Source organism: Natator depressus, chromosome 4 (assembly GCF_965152275.1).
Source record: "Natator depressus isolate rNatDep1 chromosome 4, rNatDep2.hap1, whole genome shotgun sequence".
Taxonomy (NCBI): domain Eukaryota; kingdom Metazoa; phylum Chordata; order Testudines; family Cheloniidae; genus Natator; species Natator depressus.
The window spans coordinates 84,155,537-84,176,070 of NC_134237.1; the positions used below are offsets into that span (position 1 = coordinate 84,155,537).

General features: G+C 45.4%; 1 protein-coding gene across 2 annotated transcripts in view; it reads right to left on the reverse strand.

The window, feature by feature from the left end:
* Nucleotides 1-20,534, reverse strand: part of PDGFRL (platelet derived growth factor receptor like) — a 58,625-nt gene that overhangs the window by 36,603 nt on the left and 1,488 nt on the right. For both annotated transcript variants that reach the window (XM_074951332.1, XM_074951333.1), the window contains exon 2: nt 5,708-6,002. In XM_074951332.1, coding sequence (XP_074807433.1) covers nt 5,708-6,002 — 295 coding nt within the window. The remainder of the gene's footprint in view (nt 1-5,707; nt 6,003-20,534) is intronic.

Here is a 20,534-nt window from a genome sequence, read left to right on the forward strand (position 1 = left end):
CGGCGGGGAACAGCAGAGCAGCACACAGCAGGAGTTTGCCCGGGAGTTCGCCTGGAGTGAGCCCAGTGAGGCTTACATCTTGCCAACTTCTCTGAGGAAGCTCATAGTAGGAAGGTGATATGGAAGGGGGGGGGTTCAGCTGTTGTGACCTGCACTGGATGTGCAATGTTTGTCTTTCTTCCACAGGACAGAAGCGACTTTGTCTGTACAAAGTGCAAGCTGGTCTCCATATTGGAAGAGAAGATGGAAGGTCTGGAGCAACAGATAACGACCCTGCGTTGCATACGAGAATCTGAGGATTTTCTGGACAAAAGTCAGGATATGCTTCTACGGGCACAAAGCTCTAAAGATTTAGAGCAGGTTGCACAGCGGAGCCAAGAGGCCAGTGAAGAAGCTTGGCAACATGTGACCTCCAGAAGAAGAAGGGGGAATGTCCAGGTTCCAGCAACGTGGACACAGGTAACAAACCACTTTCATGTTCTCTCCACAGGTACCATTGCGGAGAGTGGACCAGATGATACATCTGGGGGGAGAAAGCAGAAGGAGACTCTGCTGGTTGGAAGGCATGAGATGCACTGTCCTGAGGCTGCGGGTTCCACAACCACCACTCCCAAGAGAAGGAGGTGGGTGGTGGTGGTCGGGGACTCTCTCCTCCGGGGGACTGAGTCATCTATCTGCCGCCCTGACCGGGAAAACAGAGAAGTCTGCTGCTTGCCAGGGGCTAAGATTCGCGATGTGACGGAGAGACTGCCGAGACTCATCAAGCCCTCGGATCGCTACCCCTTCCTGCTTCTCCACATGGGCACCAATGATACTGCCAAGAATGACCTTGAGCGGATCACTGCGGACTACGTGGCTCTGGGAAAAAGGATAAAGGAGTTTGAGGTGCAAGTGGTGTTCTCGTCCATCCTCCCCGTGGAAGGAAAAGGCCTGGGTAGGGACCATCGAATCGTGGAAGTCAATGAATGGCTACGCAGGTGGTGTCGGAGAGAAGGCTTTGGATTCTTTGACCATGGGATGGTGTTCCATGAAGGAGGAGTGCTGGGCAGAGACGGGCTCCACCTTACGAAGAGAGGGAAGAGCATCTTTGCGAGCAGGCTGGCTAACCTAGTGAGGAGGGCTTTAAACTAGGTTCACCGGGGGAAGAAGACCAAAGCCCTGAGGTAAGTGGGATACCGGGAGGAAACACAGGCAGGAACGTCTGTGAGGGGAGGGCTCCTGCCTCATACTGAGAATGAGGGGCGATCAGCAGGTTATCTCAAGTGCTTATATACGAATGCACAAAGCCTTGGAAACAAACAGGAAGAACTGGAGGTCCTGGTGATGTCAAGGAATTATGACGTGATTGGAATAACAGAGACTTGGTGGGATAACTCACATGACTGGAGTACTGTCATGGATGGTTATAAACTGTTCAGGAAGGACAGGCAGGGCAGAAAAGGTGGGGGAGTAGCACTGTATGTAAGGGAGCAGTATGAATGCTCAGAGCTCCCGTACGAAACTGCAGAAAAACCTGAATGTCTATGGATTAAGTTTAGAAGTGTGAGCAACAAGAGTGATGTAGTGGTGGGAGTCTGCTGTAGACTACCGGACCAGGGGGATGAGGCTTTCTTCCGGCAACTCGCAGAAGCTACTAGATCGCATGCCCTGGTTCTCATGGGTGACTTTAATTTTCCTGATATCTGCTGGGAGAGCAATACAGCGGTGCATAGACAATCCAGGAAGTTTTTGGAAAGCGTAGGGGACAATTTCCTGGTGCAAGTGCTAGAGGAGCCAACTAGGGGGGGAGCTTTTCTTGACCTGCTGCTCACAAACTGGGAAGAATTAGTGGGGGAAGCAAAAGTGGATGGGAATCTGGGGGGCAGTGACCATGAGTTGGTTGAGTTCAGGATCCTGACGCAGGGAAGAAAGGTAAGCAGCAGGATACGGAACCTGGACTTCAGGAAAGCAGACTTCGACTCCCTCAGGGAACGGATGGGTAGGATCCCCTGGGGGACTAACATGAAGGGGAAAGGAGTCCAGGAGAGCTGGCTGTATTTCAAGGAATCCCTGTTGAGGTTACAGGGACAAACCATCCCGATGAGTCGAAAGAATAGTAAATATGGCAGGCGACCAGCTTGGCTTAACGGTGAAATCCTAGCGGATCTTAAACATAAAAAAGAAGCTTACAAGAAGTGGAAGGTTGGACATATGACCAGGGATGAGTATAAAAATATTGCTCTGGCATGTAGGAATGAAATCAGGAGGGCCAAATCGCACCTGGAGCTGCAGCTAGCAAGAGATGTCAAGAGTAACAAGAAGGGTTTCTTCAGGTATGTTGGCAACAAGAAGAAAGCCAAGGAAAGTGTGGGCCCCTTACTGAATGAGGGAGGCAACCTAGTGACAGAGGATGTGGAAAAAGCTAATGTACTCAATGCTTTCTTTGCCTCTGTCTTCACGAACAAGGTCAGCTCCCAGACTGCTGCGCTGGGCATCACAGCATGGGGAGTAGATGGCCAGCCCTCAGTGGAGAAAGAGGTGGTTAGGGACTATTTAGAAAAGCTGGACGTGCACAAGTCCATGGGGCCGGACGAGTTGCATCCGAGAGTGCTAAAGGAATTGGCGGATGTGATTGCAGAACCATTGGCCATTATCTTTGAAAACTCGTGGCGAACCGGGGAAGTCCCAGATGACTGGAAAAAGGCTAATGTAGTGCCAATCTTTAAAAAAGGGAAGAAGGAGGATCCTGGGAACTACAAGCCAGTCAGCCTCACCTCAGTCCCCGGAAAAATCATGGAGCAGGTCCTCAAAGAATCAATCGTGAAGCACTTACATGAGAGGAAAGTGATCAGGAACAGTCAGCATGGATTCACCAAGGGAAGGTCATGCCTGACTAATCTAATCGCCTTCTATGATGAGATTACTGGTTCTGTGGATGAAGGGAAAGCAGTGGATGTATTGTTTCTTGACTTTAGCAAAGCTTTTGACACGGTCTCCCACAGTATTCTTGTCAGCAAGTTAAAGAAGTATGGGCTGGATGAATGTACTATAAGGTGGGTAGAAAGTTGGCTAGATTGTCGGGCTCAATGGGTAGTGATCAATGGCTCCATGTCTAGTTGGCAGCCGGTGTCAAGTGGAGTGCCCCAGGGGTCGGTCCTGGGGCCGGTTTTGTTCAGGATCTTCATAAATGATCTGGAGGATGGTGTGGATTGCACCCTCAGCAAATTTGCGGATGATACTAAACTAGGAGGAGTGGTAGACACGCTGGAGGGCAGGGATAGGATACAGAGGCACCTAGACAAATTGGAGGATTGGGCCAAAAGAAATCTGATGAGGTTCAATAAGGATAAGTGCAGGGTCCTGCACTTAGGACGGAAGAACCCAATGCACCGCTACAGACTAGGGACCGAATGGCTAGGCAGCAGTTCTGTGGAAAAGGACCTAGGGGTGACAGTGGACGAGAAGCTGGATATGAGTCAGCAGTGTGCCCTTGTTGCCAAGAAGGCCAATGGCATTTTGGGATGTATAAGTAGGGGCATAGCGAGCAGATCGAGGGACGTGATCGTTCCCCTCTATTCGACATTGGTGAGGCCTCATCTGGAGTACTGTGTCCAGTTTTGGGCCCCACACTACAAGAAGGATGTGGATAAATTGGAGAGAGTCCAGCGAAGGGCAACAAAAATGATTAGGGGTCTGGAACACATGACTTATGAGGAGAGGCTGAGGGAACTGGGATTCTTTAGTCTGCAGAAGAGAAGAATGAGGGGGGATTTGATAGCTGCTTTCAACTACCTGAGAGGTGGTTCCAGAGAGGATGGTTCTAGACTATTCTCAGTGGTAGAAGAGGACAGGACAAGGAGTAATGGTCTCAAGTTGCAGTGGGCGAGGTTTAGGTTGGATATTAGGAAAAACTTTTTCACCAAGAGGGTGGTGAAACACTCTAATGTGTTATCTAGGGAGGTGGTAGAATCTCCTTCCTTAGAAGTTTTTAAGGTCAGGCTTGACAAAGCCCTGGCTGGGATGATTTAATTGGGGATTGGTCCTGCTTTGAGCAGGAGGTTGGACTAGATGACCTCCTGAGGTCCCTTCCAACCCCGATATTCTATGATTCTATTTTAGTCTAGAAAATATTTAGAAAAATCAAAATACATTTCAACTTAAGTATTTTTTTAAGTCCCTTGATTGGTTGGTTGGTTTAGGGCTTTGGGAAATGTACAATATTTCATTAACAATTTAATATGTTTGGGAACCAGTGTTTCTCACTTTAGTCATACCTGCATGTTCTGATCAATTTCATTTAGTCACCTGACTCTTCAGAAATATTTTACAATTTTTCAGTCAATAATAGTTGTGAGATTCCCCCACACGGCTTCTCTCATTCTCCAGTGATGAGGCACCTTCTTAGCCGGTATAAACTGTGATAACACCACTGAAGTCAATTTACACCAGCTGAGGATCTACCCCATGGCATTAAGGGTCGGAGTTCTCTCCAATACAATCCAACTTCACATTCTGTGGAATAATGATTGTCTGTTACCCTTGACACATCCCATACTTGACACATAAAAGTTGCCCACTGAAGTTTGTAATCTTACTGGTGGGCTTACTCTTCATGTAAACAGGACCCTCTATATTTCTTTCCCAGATCACAACTCTAACCTTCTATAGATCTACACTCCATACTCATTTTCTGAAAATGCAGACAAATGGCCAAATCTAGGACAATCCCAAATTCTGCAGACTCTCCCCACCTACACCCATGAATTTTATCATTGATCCCTCAAACCTATGTCCCACTCCTTCTCGGTCACCCATGTGTTGCATACTGTTAAATATATTTCTGATTTAATTCAAACTTTAAAACACTAATACTTGTCACTCATCAAATCTCTCTCTCTCGCTAACATCTATTGTCACATGTGGCTACCCACCTCCATCTCTGCATATTATTAAACAATCATCACATTCCATATTAAAAATAAATAAACTACATACAAATAAACAGCCATACGTACTATTGCCGAAAGCAAGCACCCAAAGCAACCCCAAATGGACTGAAGATATTTTTGCTCTGCTACAATTCTACTCTTCCTTTATTAGACAATCATTTTAGTTAAGCTATTTTTTTTCAGTCCTTTAAGACAGGTATCACTGACGTATGTGTTGCTGACATGAATCAATAAATCCTTAAGGGCCAAATTCTGCAGTCATTGTACACTCACTTAAAGGTCCCACTAAGACAATGGGAGTTTTGCCTAAATAAGGAGTAAAGACTGCCGAATTTTGCCATATTAAAGCAGGTATTGGTAAATATATGGTCATGTACGTAGGCAAGCATTAGCAACCAGCAGTGATAGGGCCAGACAGTGTGTGATGAGACCCTAAGTATGTTTCTCCATAAAACTCTGCTAATGCTTCTTGTGATCCAACATGCTTTTTTTGTTAATAGCAGCACTGGATATGGAAATTAAAGTCACAGAAGGGAGAAGAAATCTACATAGACCTAAAAATACTGCCTGCTTATGCAAATAATTATTTTCCAATATAGTAAATTGGTTTAATTACAGGAGAATTTTTTTCTACTCATGCCAGGTTCCTATCTTTTATGATTATCAAAAAGATATATTCCTTTCAAGGTGAAATATCCTGACCATAAAAACTTAATATAAAAATGTATTTCAACTGGAAAATAAAGTTTCTAGCTTCTTTCAAATGAAAGGAAACTTACCTGAGCCTGGAGTCTTTAAAGGTGTCTAGGTATGAAGGATAACTCCACCCAATTTTATTCCCTTTACATCGTAGTTCTATGCTCTGCCCTGCAGGCAGACTCAAAGTGGCAGCAGGTTTCTGGAAGCGGCCTTTATCCATCACTTGGATCATTATGGACTGGGATTTTGTGGATGAGTCACTGGATTCTCTCTCCTTTAATTTAGGGAGTTTGGGCTTCATTTTTTTGTTGGCAGGTTTAATTTTGTTTTCTCCTGGTTCCTTTGGACGCTTACTCTTTGCAGGTTGTCCGGTAACTAATAAAAATGTGAAGAAAAAAGCAATGTGTTGATGATTTTCAAAAAGCAAAAAATTATACAGTATAATTATCTTTGAAAGGTTTCTTCTCTGCTAGTGTCTATAATAACTACAATCTTTATGTAAAATTAGTTTTCCCTCCTGAAAGCTCACCTTGATCAGCATTCATACAAGGAAGGCATAGAAAAATTGACTGGGGTTATAAATGTCCATATGAGTTTGGAATTCTAAGTATTAAACCACCCAATGTCACATGTTCCAGAAAAATACAGACTGCTCTTAATGTTTATGAAAATCTGTCTCTGTGTGTAACACAGTTAATAGGAATAGACAAATAAATGAAAAATATCAGAACTCAATGTAACATGGGAACAAACACCTTTGTTTCAATAATTTCAGTCAAAACTGTCAGTTCCATCATGCACTTTCAATTCACCACATGACTAAGTAAGTCTTACATCTTAAAATATGTCGTCATATGTGGCCATCCACTCCTACACCTCTGTATAATTCTGTAGACAATGTGTGTTAAAAGAAGGGGGCCACATAACAAATATCAGGAAGTTTACAGATCACTGCTGATTTTTCAGTGCATTTGTTAAATGGTGTGGGTTTCTTTATAGTGATAATACATTTGACATTTAGAAATCTCTAAGGCAACAGCTAGATTTTTCAATATTAGCCATCAATTCTGGGTGCCCTACTGGAAATTCTTAGGGCTTGATAGAGAACCTAACACCTTCAGTTCCTATTAACTTCAACTGGAGTTGTGTGTGCTCAGACTTTCTAAAAATAAGGTGTCTCAAATTGAAGCTCCCAAAATTAGTGGCCAATTTTTAAAATGTTCACTTTCAAGAACATTTCTGGACCAAGGATGTCTGGCCAGTAAATATTAATCTAATGAAACAAACAAAAACTTGAACCATAAGCAAAGTCAGTAGAAGTGCAGCAGCAAGGCAAGTCAGTGAAAAAAAAACTGGTACTGCCTTTGCTACCTTCAAATCCCTTCCAAAAACTCCTTCTACCACAGCGCTTAAATGAAGTGGAGATAGATTATTAAACCAACCAAAGCCATAACAATCACAAAGAGGGGTACATGCCTTCCAGCTTCAATCTTGCAAAAATGGCACTACTCACACAAGTTATCCTGAAGTTATTCTGAAGGAACTCAAATGTGAAACTGCAGGACTACTAACTGTTATCTGTAACCTATCATTTAAATCAGCTTCTATATCTAATGACTGGAGGATAGCTAATGTGATGCCAATTTTTAAAAAGGGCTCCAGAAGTGACCCTGGCAACTACACTTCAGTACCGGGCAAACTGGCTGAAACTATCATAAAGAACAAAATTGTCAGACACACAGATGAACATAATTTGTTAGAAAATAATGAACATGGTTTTTGTAAAGGGAAATCATGCCTCACCAATCTACCAGAATTCTTTGAGGGGGTCAACAAGCATGTGGACAAAGGAGATCCAGTGGATATAGTATATTTAGATTTTCAGAAAGCCTTTGACAAGGTCCCTCACCAAAGGCTCTTAAGCAAAATAAGCAGTTATGGGATAAGAGGGAAGGTTCTCTCATGGATTGGTAACTTATTAAAAGATAGGTTTCAGAGTAACAGCCGTGTTAGTCTGTATTCGCAAAAAGAAAAGGAGTACTTGTGGCACCTTAGAGACTAACCAATTTATTTGAGCATAAGCTTTCGTGAGCTACAGCTCAAGTGACCTGTAGCTCACGAAAGCTTATGCTCAAATAAATTGGTTAGTCTCTAAGGTGCCACAAGTACTCCTTTTCTTTTATTAAAAGATAGGAAACTGAAACAAAGGGTAGGAATAAATGGTCAGTTTTCAGAATGGAGAGAGGTAAATAGTGGTGTCCCCCAGGGATCTGTACTGGGACCAGTGGCAGATGAAATTTAATGTTGACAAATGCAAAGTAATACACATTGGAAAACATAATCCTAACTATACATATACAATGATGTGGTCTATTAGCTGTTACCACTCAAGAAAGAGATCTTGGAGTCATTGTGGATAGTTCTCTGAAATCATCCACTCAGTGTGCAGCGGCAGTCAAAACAGCAAACAGAATGTTGGGAATCATCAAGAATGGGATAGATAATAAGACAGAAAATATGATATTGCCTCTATATAAATCAATGGTATGCCCACACCTTGAATACTGCGTGCAGATGTGGTCGCCCCATCTCAAAAAAGATCTATTGGAATTGGAAAAGTTTCAGAAAAGGGCAACAAAAATGATTAGGGGTATAGAACAGCTTCCATAGGAGGAGAGATTAATAAGACTGGGACTTTTCAGCTTGGAAAAGGGGTGACTAAGGGGGGATATGATAGAGGTCTATAAAATCATGAGTGGAACAGAGAAAGTAAATAAGGAAGTGTTAGTTACTCCTTCTCATAATACAGGAACAAGAGGTCACCAAATGAAATTAATAGGTAGCAGGTTTAAAACAAACACAAGAAAGTATTTTTTCACGCAACACACTGTCAACCTCTGAAACTCCTTGCCAGAGGGTATTGTGAAGGCCAATACTGTAACAGGGTTCAAAAGGGAGCTAGAGAGAGTCATGGAAGATAGCCATTGATGGACCTATAAGCCAGGATGGGCAGGAATGGTGTCCCTGGCCCCTGTTTGCTAGAAGCTGGGATTGGCTGACAGGGCATGGATCACTTGATGATAACCTGTCTGTTCATTCCCTTTGGAGCACCTGCCATTGGCCACTGTCAGAGGACAGGATACTGGGCTTTGTGGACCTTTGGTCTGACCCAGTATGGCTGTTCTTATGTTATTCTGTACATAAATGCTTGCAGGATTGGGCCTTAATTGAGCAACCACATGATTTTATTGTCACTTCGTCAGTTTATGAAACTAACTTTTAATGGCATGTTCAGTTTCGGTTCTGATCCTGCAAACACATGAGTAACTGAATAAGATACTCTCATGAACAAAGTCACTCACATGTGGAAGTGTTCTTGGAAGCAGGCCTTCAGTTTGCATGCTTTTCAGTACATGAACCATGTTTTTACTTCTCTCAAGAATGATGCACTATTAATCCATTTTGCTTTCTGCTTAGATTTAACCTCCCCTCTGCACTTATAAGTGTCTTTTTTCTCTGTCAATAACTAATGCATGATAGTCACACTACTTGTACTAACAGCGTGACAAATACTGTGCCAACAGGAATCTTTTGGGAGAGGTGCTTGGTGATTAGACACAACAGTTGTGAAGGCTGGGGGCTTCATTTTTAAGGTCTTATCAACATGGGGAGGTTAATTCAGTTTTACTATAGTTTGTTCTCATTAAATTGCCTTGTATCCACAGCCAGTACCACATACCCATTACCGTAGCCACGTCCCTTAAAACACTGTACTTTGTGGGCCTCCATCAAGCTCCTGGCTTGATTGCCTTCTTTGGAGAGCTGCATATTCAGTCCCACCAGGAGAAGAGTCACCGGAATGCAGACATCTACAAACACTGTGGGCAAATGAAGGCACTGAGCTGGTACCAATGCAGAGTCAAACCAAAGGTGCTCAAGCAGAAGACAGGAGATAAGGACAAGAACTCTGGTAATGCTCCCACTATTTGCCCATACTCTGAGCACCTGGACCACATTTTTTGCATGTGATGCCACCACTGCACTCAGAACAGCAAATGTGACCCTTGGATGCATAAACGGAGGACTCTCAAGTAGGAGCAGAAGAGGTTGTTCTACCTTTGTATTTAGCACTAGTGCAGCTGGTGCTGGAATACTGTGTCCAGTTCTGTGTCCACAATTTAAGAAGGATGTTGATAAATTGGAGAGGGTTCAGAGAAGAGCCAGAAGAATGATTAAAGGATTTGAAAACGCGCCTCATAGTTATAAGCAAAGCAGACTGAGCTCTGAATCTAACAAAGAGAAGGTTAAGGGGTGACTTGATTACAGTCTACAAGTATCTACATGGGGAACAAATCTTCAGTCTAGCAGAGAAAGATATAATAAGATCCAATGGTAGGAAATTGAAGCTAGAAAAATTCAGACCGGAAATAAGGCATAATTTTTTAACAGTGAGGGTAATTAACCACTGGAACATAGTTAATGCGTTGCTATGCATTCTCCATCACTGACAATTTTCAAATCAAGAGTGGATGCTTCTCTAAAAGATATGCTCTTCGGACAATTTTGGAGAATGTCTATAGCCTGGGTTGTACAGACCTTCTGGAGGTCAGACCTTCTGGCCTTGGAATCTATTAAATTATGTGGTGAACAGTTTTCCACAAAGCACCCTAGATATCATGGTAAGCACTCAACATACCACGTAGATCATAGAGTCAGACCAGGAGGAGGCAGTGAAGATCATATGAATTGGCAGATTACACAAGAACCGTATGCATCCTGCCAGCCTCAAACTATAGTAGTAGTATGTGCTGTATTACAATACAACCATATATGGGGATTTAAACAACTTCCCCCGCCCCCACGTACTATCTTAGGGTATGTCTACACTATGAAATTAGGTCGAATTTATAGAAGTCGGTTTTTTAGAAATTGTTTTTATATAGTCGAGTGTGTGTGTCCCCACACAAAATGCTCTAAGTGCATTAAGTGCATTAACTCGGTGGCGTGCTTCCACAGTACCGAGGCTAGCGTCAACTTCCAGAGCGTTGCACTGTGGGTAGCTATCCCACAGTTCCCGCAGTCTCCGCCACCCATTGGAATTCTGGGTTGAGATCCAAATGCCTAATGGGGCAAAAACATTGTCGCGGGTGGTTCTGGGTACATGTCCTCAGGCCCTCCCTCCCTCCGTGAAAGCACCGGCAGACAATTGTTTCGCGCCTTTTTTCCTGAGTTACCTGTGGAGACGCCATACCACGGCAAGCATGGAGCCCGCTCAGCTGTCACCCTACATCTCCTGGGTGCTGGCAGACACGGTACTGCATTGCTACCCGGCAGCAGCTCATTGCCTTGGGGCAGCAGACGGTGCAATAAGCCTGATCACCTCGGACATGACGATGGTTCTCCTGGCCGCCCTGGTAAGGTCGGTCAGGAGCGTCTGGGCAAACATGGGCGCAGGGACTGAAATAGGAGTGACTCGACCAGGTCATTCTCTTTAGTCCTGCCGGCAGTCTTATTGCACCATCTTCTGCCAAGCAGCCAGGAGATGAGGATGTCTAGTAGTCCTATTGCACCATCTTCTGCCGAGCAGGCAGGAGATGAGGATGGCTAGCAGTCCTATTGCACCGTCTGCTGCCAGCCAGAGATGTAAAAGATAGATGGAGTGGATCAAAACAAGAAATACACTAGATTTGTTTTGTATTCATTTACTCCCCCCTCTATGAAATCAACGGCCAACAATCGTTTTGGTGAGGTCTGTCAGGGGCACCTTGAAAAGTTTAATGGAGATTCAGTCCTGCCTGAAATACTGGGGGGAGGGATAGCTCAGTGGGTTGAGCATTGGCCTGCTAAACCCAGGGTTTTGAGTTCAGTCCTTGCGGGGGCCATTCTGTGTGACAGCTGTTTTTGTTTCTTCTTGATATAAAGCCACGCCCTTTGTTGATTTTAATTCCCTGTAAGCCAAGTCGTCAGTCGCCCCTCCCTCTGTCAGAGCAACGGCAGACAACTGTTCCGCACTCCTTTTTTCTGTGCGGACGCCATACCACGGCAAGCATGGAGCCCGCTTAGATCACTTTGGCAATTAGGAGCACATTAAACACCACGTGCATTATCCAGCAGCATATGCAGCACCAGAACCTGGCAAAGCGAAACCAGGCAAGTAGGCGACATCAGCGTGGTGACGACAGTGATGAGGACATGGAAACAGACTTCTCTCAAAACACGGGCGCTGGCACTGTGGGCATCATGGTGCTAATTGGGCATGTTCATGCTGTGGAAAGCCGATTCTAGGCCTGGGAAACAAGCACAGACTGGTGGGACTGCATAGTGTTACAAGTCTGGGATGATTCCCAGTGGCTGCGAAACTTTTGCATGCGTAAGGGCACTTTCATGGAACTTTGTGACTTGCTTTCCCCTGCCCTGAGGCGCATGAATACCAAGATGAGAGCAGCCCTCACAGTTGAGAAGCGAGTGGCGATAGCCCTGTGGAAGCTTGCAATGCCAGACAGCTACCGGTCAGTCGGGAATCAATTTGGAGTGAGCAAATCTACTGTGGGGGCTGCTGTGATGCAAGTAGCCCACGCAATCAAAGATCTGCTGATATCAAGGGTAGTGACCCTGGGAAATGTGCAGGTCATAGTGGATGGCTTTGCTGCAATGGGATTCCCTAACTGTGGTGGGGCCATAGACGGAACCCATATCCCTATCTTGGCACCGGAGCACCGAGCCGGCGAGTACGTAAACCGCAAGGGGTACTTTTCAATAGTGCTGCAAGCACTGGTGGATCACAAGGGACATTTCACCAACATCAATGTGGGATGGCTGGGAAAAGTCCATGACGCTCGCATCTTCAGGAACTCTGGTCTGTTTCAAAAGCTGCAGGAAGGGACTTTATTCCCAGACCAGAAAATAACCATTGGGGATGTTGAAATGCCTATAGTTATCCTTGGGGACCCAGCCTACCTCTTAATGCCATGGCTCATGAAGCTGTACACAGGCAGCCTGGACAGTAGTCAGGAGCTGTTCAACTACAGGCTAAGCAAGTGCAGAATGGTGGTAGAATGTGCATTTGAATGTTGAAAAGCACGCTGACGCTGTTTACTGACTCGGTTAGACCTCAGCAAAACCAATATTCCCATTGTTACTACTGCTTGCTGTGCGCTCCACAATATGAGAGAGAGTAAGGGGAAAACGTTTATGGCAGGATGGGAGGTTGAGGCAAATCGCCTGGCTGCTGGTTATGCGCAGCCAGACACCAGGGCGGTTAGAAGAGCACAGGAGGGTGCGGTGCGCATCAGAGAAGCTTTGAAAACCAGTTTCATGACTGGTCAGGCTACGGTGTGAAAGTTCTGTTTGTTTCTCCTTGATGAAACCTCCCACCCCCCCTTGGTTCACTCTACTTCCCTGTAAGCTAACTACCCTCCTCTCCCCCCTTTGATCACCACTTGCAGAGGCAATAAAGTCATTGTTGCTTCACATTCATGTATTCTTTATTAATTCATCACACAAATAGGGGGATAACTGCGCCAATGTAGCCTGGGGGGGTGGTGGAGGAGGGAAGGACAAGGCCACACAGCACTTTAAAAGTTTAAAACTTTAAAAGTTATTGAATGCCAGCTTTCTGTTGCTTGGGCAATCCTCTGGGGTGGAGTGGCTGGGTGGCCAGAGGCCCCACCACCACGTTCTTGGGCGTCTGAGTGAGGAGGCTATGGAACTTAGGGAGGAGGGCGTTTGGTTACACAGGGGCTGTAGCGGTGGTCTGTGCCCCTGCTGCCTTTCCTGCAGCTCAACCATATGCTGGAGCATATGAGTTTGATCCTCCAGCAGCCTCAGCATTGAATCCTGCCTCCTCTCAGCACGCTGCCACCACCTATCAGCTTCAGCCCTCTCTTCAGCCCGCCGCCTCTCCTCCCAGTCATTTTGTGCTTTCCTGCACTCTGACATTATTTGCCTCCACGCATTCATCTGTGCTCTGTCAGTGTGGGAGGACAGCATGAGGTCAGAGAACATTTCATTGCAAGTGCGCTTTTTTCACCTTCTAATCTTCGCTAGCCTCTGGGAAGGAGAAGATCCTTGAAACACATGCAGCTGGTGGAGAAAAAAAGAGGGACAGTGGTATTTAAAGAGACATTTTATAGAACAATGGGTACACTCTTTCAGGGTAAACCTTGCTGTTAACATTACATACATAGCACATGTGCTTTCGATACAAGGTTGCATTTTGCCTCCCATCACCTTGTGGCTAACCCCTCCCCCCGCTCCCCTCCCCGTAGCTAACAGCAGGGAACATTTCTCTTCAGCCACAGGCAAACAGCCCAGCAGGAACCGGCACCTCTGAATGTCCCCTTAAGAAAAGCACCCTATTTCAACCAGGTGACCATGAATGATATCACTCTCCTGAGGATAACACAGAGAGATAAAGAACTGATGTTGTTTGAATGCCAGCAAACATACACTGCAATGCTTTGTTCTGCAATGATTCCCGACTACGTGCTACTGGCCTGGCGTGGTAAAATGTCCTACCATGGTGGACGGAATAAGGCTGCCTTCCCCAGAAACCTTTTGCAAAGGCTTTGGGAGTACATCCAGGAGAGCTTTATGGAGATGTCCCTGGAGGATTTCCGTTCCATCCCCAGACATGTTAACAGACTTTTCCAGTAGCTGTACTGGCCGCGAATACCAGGGCAAATTAATCACTAAACACGCTTGCTTTTAAACCATGCATACTATTTAAAAAGGTACACTCACCAGAGGTCCCTTCTCTGCCTGGCAGGTCCGGGAGGCAGCCTTGGGTGGGTTTGGGGGGTACTGGCTCCAGGTCCAGGTTGAGAAACAGTTCCTGGCTGTCGGAAAAACCGGTTTCTCTGCTTGCTTGCTGTGAGCTATCATTTTCCTCGTTCCCCAAACTTGCTTCCGTGTTGCCTCCCTCTCCATTGAAGGAGTCAAAGCACATGGTTGGGGTAGTGGTGACTGAACCCCCTAAAATGGCATGCAGCTCATCATAGAAGCAGCACGTTTGGGGCTCTGACCCGGAGCGGCTGTTTGCCTCTCTGGTAGGCTTGCCTCAGCTCTAAGTTTCACGTGGCACTGCTGCGGGTCCCTGTTATGGCCTCTGTCCTTCATGCCCTGGGAGATTTTGACAAATGTTTTGGCATTACGAAAACTGGAACGGAGTTCTGATAGCACCAATTCCTCTCCACATACAGCGATCAGATCCCGTACCTCCCGTTCGGTCCATGCTGGAGCTCTTCTGCGATCCTGGGACTCCATCATGGTCACCTCTGCTGATGAGCTCTGCATAGTCACCTGCAGCTTGCCATACTGGCCAAACAGGAAATGAAATTCAAAAGTTTGCGGGCCTTTTCCTGTCTACCTGGCCAGTGCATCTGAGTTGAGAGTGCTCTCTAGAGCGGTCACAATGGAGCACTCTGGGATAGCTCCTGGAGGCCAATACCATCTAATTGCGTCCACAGTACCCCAAATTCGACCTGGCAAGGCCGATTTCAGCACTAATCCCCTTGTCGGCGGTGGAGTAAAGAAATCGATTTTAAGAGCCCTTTAAGTAGGAAAAAAAGGGCCTCGTCATGTGGACGGGTGCAGGGTTAAATTGATTTAACGCTGCTAAATTCGACCTCAACTCCTAGTGTAGACCAGGGCTTAGACAGACCTAGGAGCCTCTCTCCACCTGCATGGCTTTTATCACCCTCTTCTTCCACCCCCACCCCCAAAATGCTATCTGCACTTGAAACTTAAAGCTATAGAGGTTTTATTTCCCTGAAGTATCAAATCCCACAACTATCAGCCAAATGTGACACCCGCAATCCCTACTTCCCAAGCTGCGGGAGGATTGCTCTTCCTCCCAGTTGACCACAGCTCCCCTCATCCCCCTTCCATTCAAGATGTCAGTACCACAGGCGTTAAAAATAAATCGAACACATTACATGGCAGGTATTTTACTGTAGCTGCAGATACAGAAACTAGTAGAAAATGGACTTTGGATCACAGTTTATACAGTGCATTAAATTGCCAAAATCAGACAACACAGACATTCAAAAAAATGCATAAGGATTGCAAGGCAATCATGGCTATTTTCAATCATTCCCTCAGCCTTGTTAACCTTTTGTGTTCAAACCAGTTACTGCTAACATTTATTTTGCAGTTTATTTTGGGCTAATCTACAGATGTTTAAAAGAGAATAAGGCAAAGATAGTGCAATATTTTGACAAGCATATTGCAAGACAATGCAACCTTCTCAGGGCAGCCTAGACAGGCATTGTTTCCCTCCCACTCCTGCACCAGCTGGGGGAGGAGGGGCACCATCCTGGTAAATAGCTACACTGCTATTTTCCTGATTTGCCCATTGCCCATTTGAGCAAGACCCCTCTGTATTTCATGGGGACTCAACCCAGGGTAACATCCTCCAGTGTAATAACAGCTTGCAGAGACAGACATGCAGTTACAGTACTAACATGCCCCTCACTCTCCTCCCACACCCAGAGTCCCCACACCCCCCACAGCATTGGTACAGGGGTCCTATGCAAGGAGGGCGTAAATCAGAAAATGTCTCACCATCTCAAAATGAACCACATAATGGGAAGTTCAAATGGGAATGGCATTTTATCACTGTTGGTGGGGAGACTAGTACTGGGACAACTACTTGTGCTTTTTCTGATTTCCCTAAGCACCTGTGATGCTGTAGCCCACACATACAAGAACCTGAGAAGCAAAAGAAGATTTACAGGGTTAATAGTGACTGCATTCCAAGAAAGGGCCAGTTAGGCAGAAGGGACAAGGGATAGTTTCCTAGAGCAAAAAGAAAAGGAGTACTTGTGGCACCTTAGAGACTAACCAATTTATTAGAGCATAAGCTTTCGTGAGCTAGCTGAGTAACGGCTGTTACTCTGAAACCTTTCCTAGAGCAATCATACAGATTTAGAAGGGAGCATAGAGCCCTGAAAAGGGACATGATGCAACCTAGCCATGTCCTGCAAACTACAGAGAATATACCATACTTGGACCTCCCTTTCGCTCACAAAAAGTGCAGACCCTTCCCACTCCAATCAATCCCAATGGAGAAGCAGAACAATTTCTAACACCTCACCTACACACGTACGAGAGCACTCAACTCTCTGGGCATGCCACAGTTCCACTGCTCTTAAGCTTACATTATCACTTTTTTATTATTCAAGTAGTTTTGATACCTCAGGTTTTTTGTACAACTTGGCTGAAAAGTTTCATTGAGGAACAGCGTTCCCCTTAATCACATAACATCCTCCCCACAGTATCAATTCACAAAAAAAACCCACAGCACATACATGGTAGTAATTTCCTTGGTTACAATACATTCATTAGCCACAACACATCCCTGACCCTAACCATCCCTAACCAGTTGGAGCATTTTGCTCGCTCTGGCTGTTCATAACATTCAGAAAGTTTCCCCACCTCTCCCTTCCACCCATCGCTCAGGCTCTCTCCGTTGCTGTCACAGATACTGTGCAAAATACAGCAACTACTTATACAAAGCACATAATGACAAGAAGAATTTAGCCATATCACAAACAACCTCCACCTTCCCAGCTGTCTTCCAAATGCACTCTCCAGTCACCTTGCAGCTACAGCTCCGTTTTCCTACCCAGATGTTCAATAAAAGACTTCAGGGAAGCAGAGGGTAAGCTAGATCTCTCAGAATGCTGGAAGGAATCATGACCCTATTAAATGTCCATAGTAGACTGGGGAGCAAAAATTCCTTTGCTCATTCCAGAAAACTGGCCTGAATATCTAAAGACTCTGACACCATGGACCTTCCCATACTACCCCACATTAATATTGGTGAACCTTCCACAGTGATCAACCAGGCAAAATACTCCTTCCTGATGACCAAGTCTTGGCTCTGCTGCGTGGGGCAAGGAATAGGTATGGAAGTTGCATCAGTAGCCTTTTTACAGTTTGGAAACCCCATCAGTGCAAAAACATCAACAACGTCCTGTGCATTGCCAAGCTTTATGACCCAGCACAACTGCACCCTCTGAATAGCATAGCAAACAGCCCCAACAGTTCATCTGCCAACACCAAATCAGTTAGCAAATGACCAGTAGCAATCAGGGTGGTGAACTTCCAGATGGTGATTACAACACACTTCTCCATGCTGAGGAGAACTCTCATGTTGATGTTCTGCCACTGCAGCTCCAGTTCTGAATAGATCTCTAGGAAAATAGCCTTCCACATCCTGGAGTTATGCTGCCGTGGCTAGTCACCCCAGTTCTGCATCACTATTCTGTCCCACCAATCAGTGCTAATTGACTGAGCCCAGAAACAGCACTTCAAGTAAAGCTGTTCCAACAAGATGCCCTGCAGAAGTAACTGCTCGATTTCATCCTTTTCCTCCAGCAACACCTGTAGACATATTGCTGCGTCTACAGCCCCAGACCGAAGCCCACTCAACTGCTAATACATGTGCATCATTCTGCTCAAAGTAATAATGACTGTCATGATCACGGCAATCTGCAATGTGTCCTCCATGCTGCCTGACAGCATTTTGAAAACGGCACTGGCAAAATACAGATGATTTATGGGTAGGGTTGCCAGGTGTCCTGGTTTGAGACCAGAACACCCAGTCAAAAAGGGACCCTGGCGGCTCTGATCAGCACTGCTAAGCAGGCCGTTAAAAGTCCAGTTGGTGGTGCAGCAGGGCTGGCAGGCTCCCTGCCCAACTCTGCACGGCTCCCAGAAAGTGGCCGGCATGTCTCTCTGGCTCCTAGGCAGAAGGGCAGTCACAGGGGCTCGACACGCTGACCCCACCCTGAGCACCAGCTCTGCAGCACCCATTGGCTGGGAACCGCCTGAGGTCAGCACCACCTAGAGCCCGCACCCCAAACCCCCTCCCGCAACCAAACTCCCTCCCAGAGCCCGCACCCCCAACCCCCTGCCCAGAGCCCCCTCCCACACTCCGAACCTCTCAGCCCCAGCCCAGAGCCCCGTCCTGCACCCCAAATCCCTCATCCCTGGCCCCATCCCAAAGCCCACACCCCCCGCCAGAGCCCTCACCCCCTCTCGCACCCCAATCCCCTGCCCCAGCCCCATGAAAATGAGCAAGGATGCGGGAGAGTAAGAGACAGAGAGGGGTGGGGAATGGTGTGAGCGGGGACAAGGCCTTGGAGAAGGGGCAGGGCGAGGATATTCGGTTTTCTGCAATTAGAAAGTTGGCAACCCTAATTATGGGTTGCCAGGAGAGTTCGATCCCAAGTCCCAGAATTCCTGTAGATTCCAGTAGGCAGCCCACAATTCACTGCAAGAAGAATCCTATAATGCATACAGCTGAGCAGTAGAATATGGTATGCGGTATATATAATATATATAAATCACATAAAATCATGACTGATGTGGAGAAAGTAAATAAGGAAATGTTATTTACTCCTCATAACACAAGAGCTAGGGGCCACCAAATGAAAATAATAGGCAGCAGATTTAAAACAAACAAAAGGAAGTATTTTTTCACACAACGCACAGTCAACCTGTGGAACTCCTTGTCAGATGATGTTGTAAAGGCCAAGACCATAACAGGGTTTAAAAAAGAACTAGATAAATTCATGGAGGATAGGTCCATCAATGGCTATTAGCCAAGATGGGCAGAGATGGTGTGCCTCTGTTTACCAGAAGCTGGGAATCGGCGACAGGGGATGGATTACTTGATGATTACCTCTTCGGCACCTGGCACTGGCCACTGTCGGAAGGCAGGATGCTGGGATAGATCGACCTTTGGTCTGACCCAGTATGGCTGTTCTTATGGGATATCTGCCTAGGATGTTGCATGGTTAATTCAAAACAGCATATGGAGCTGCATGGACACAATGGGACACAAGGGAAGTACCTTAAGCCATCATAACAAAGTGTGAACGTGCTTTAGTTCGATATAGTTAATTCAATGTATTTAGAGTGGTCAAACTAATCCAAAACAATATGCCCACAGAGACAAGACCGGAATGACAGAGGCAGCATCAGTTTGGCCATTTACCTGACAGGGCTGGTTATGAATTTCCCTATTCCAGCTGCACACTTAAAAAAACAAAACACAAAAAACCCCACCACAACCTGAAAAGGAAATTTGATTAAAATGAAGTTCATGTCCTTTCACAAGGACGGTACGTAAAAACTACATGAAGAAACAAGTTAATTGCAATTAATCTCTGTGGACAACAAATGACCTAGTTCACCACAAGTTTTCGATGATTATATTGCAATTATTGTTGTTCCATATTAAGATGTTATTTTTGAGAAATGACTACCTGAAAAAATAGCTGTATACTTTACCTAGAATGCTGTTGCTCTTGAATACTAATATGGAAGAGAGCAAAACAACATTGAAAACATTATTTTAATAACTTTGAAGATTGGGGCAGCATCCCAGTATGCACCTATACAAAACAAATCAGTTTTCTGAATCCCTTTAATCCGAGCAGAGCCTGCAATCAGTAAAAATATCTTGCTAGCAACTTTTAAGATCTGCATCTTGTACCAGTGCTTTTTTGGTTTTCACTCACCACGGAAGTACTACGTGCAAACGCACTTCTTCTTTACGGTGTCCAGCACTAACTTTTTTCCCCCTTCAGGACAAAAAAAAAAAGAATCCTGTTCTCATCCAAGGACTGAAATCCTGTGCTTAATTTAAAAAAGATTGGCATTTTTGCAAATACCTTTTATTTCCCAAAAAGAGCTGTGCAGAAAGCAGCTGTATTTTTGGTCAGTACCCATGAATGCAAGAAAACCAAAGCCAGGTTGTTGGCAGCAGTGTGAAATTGTATAATAGCATAATCTGTTTTTCATTTAGGGAAGAGGAGAAGCTGCAGAGGCTCTGGCAGCTGTGCAGGATGGGACCCGGAGAGAATTGCACTCTTTAAACCTGACAACTAATTTCTA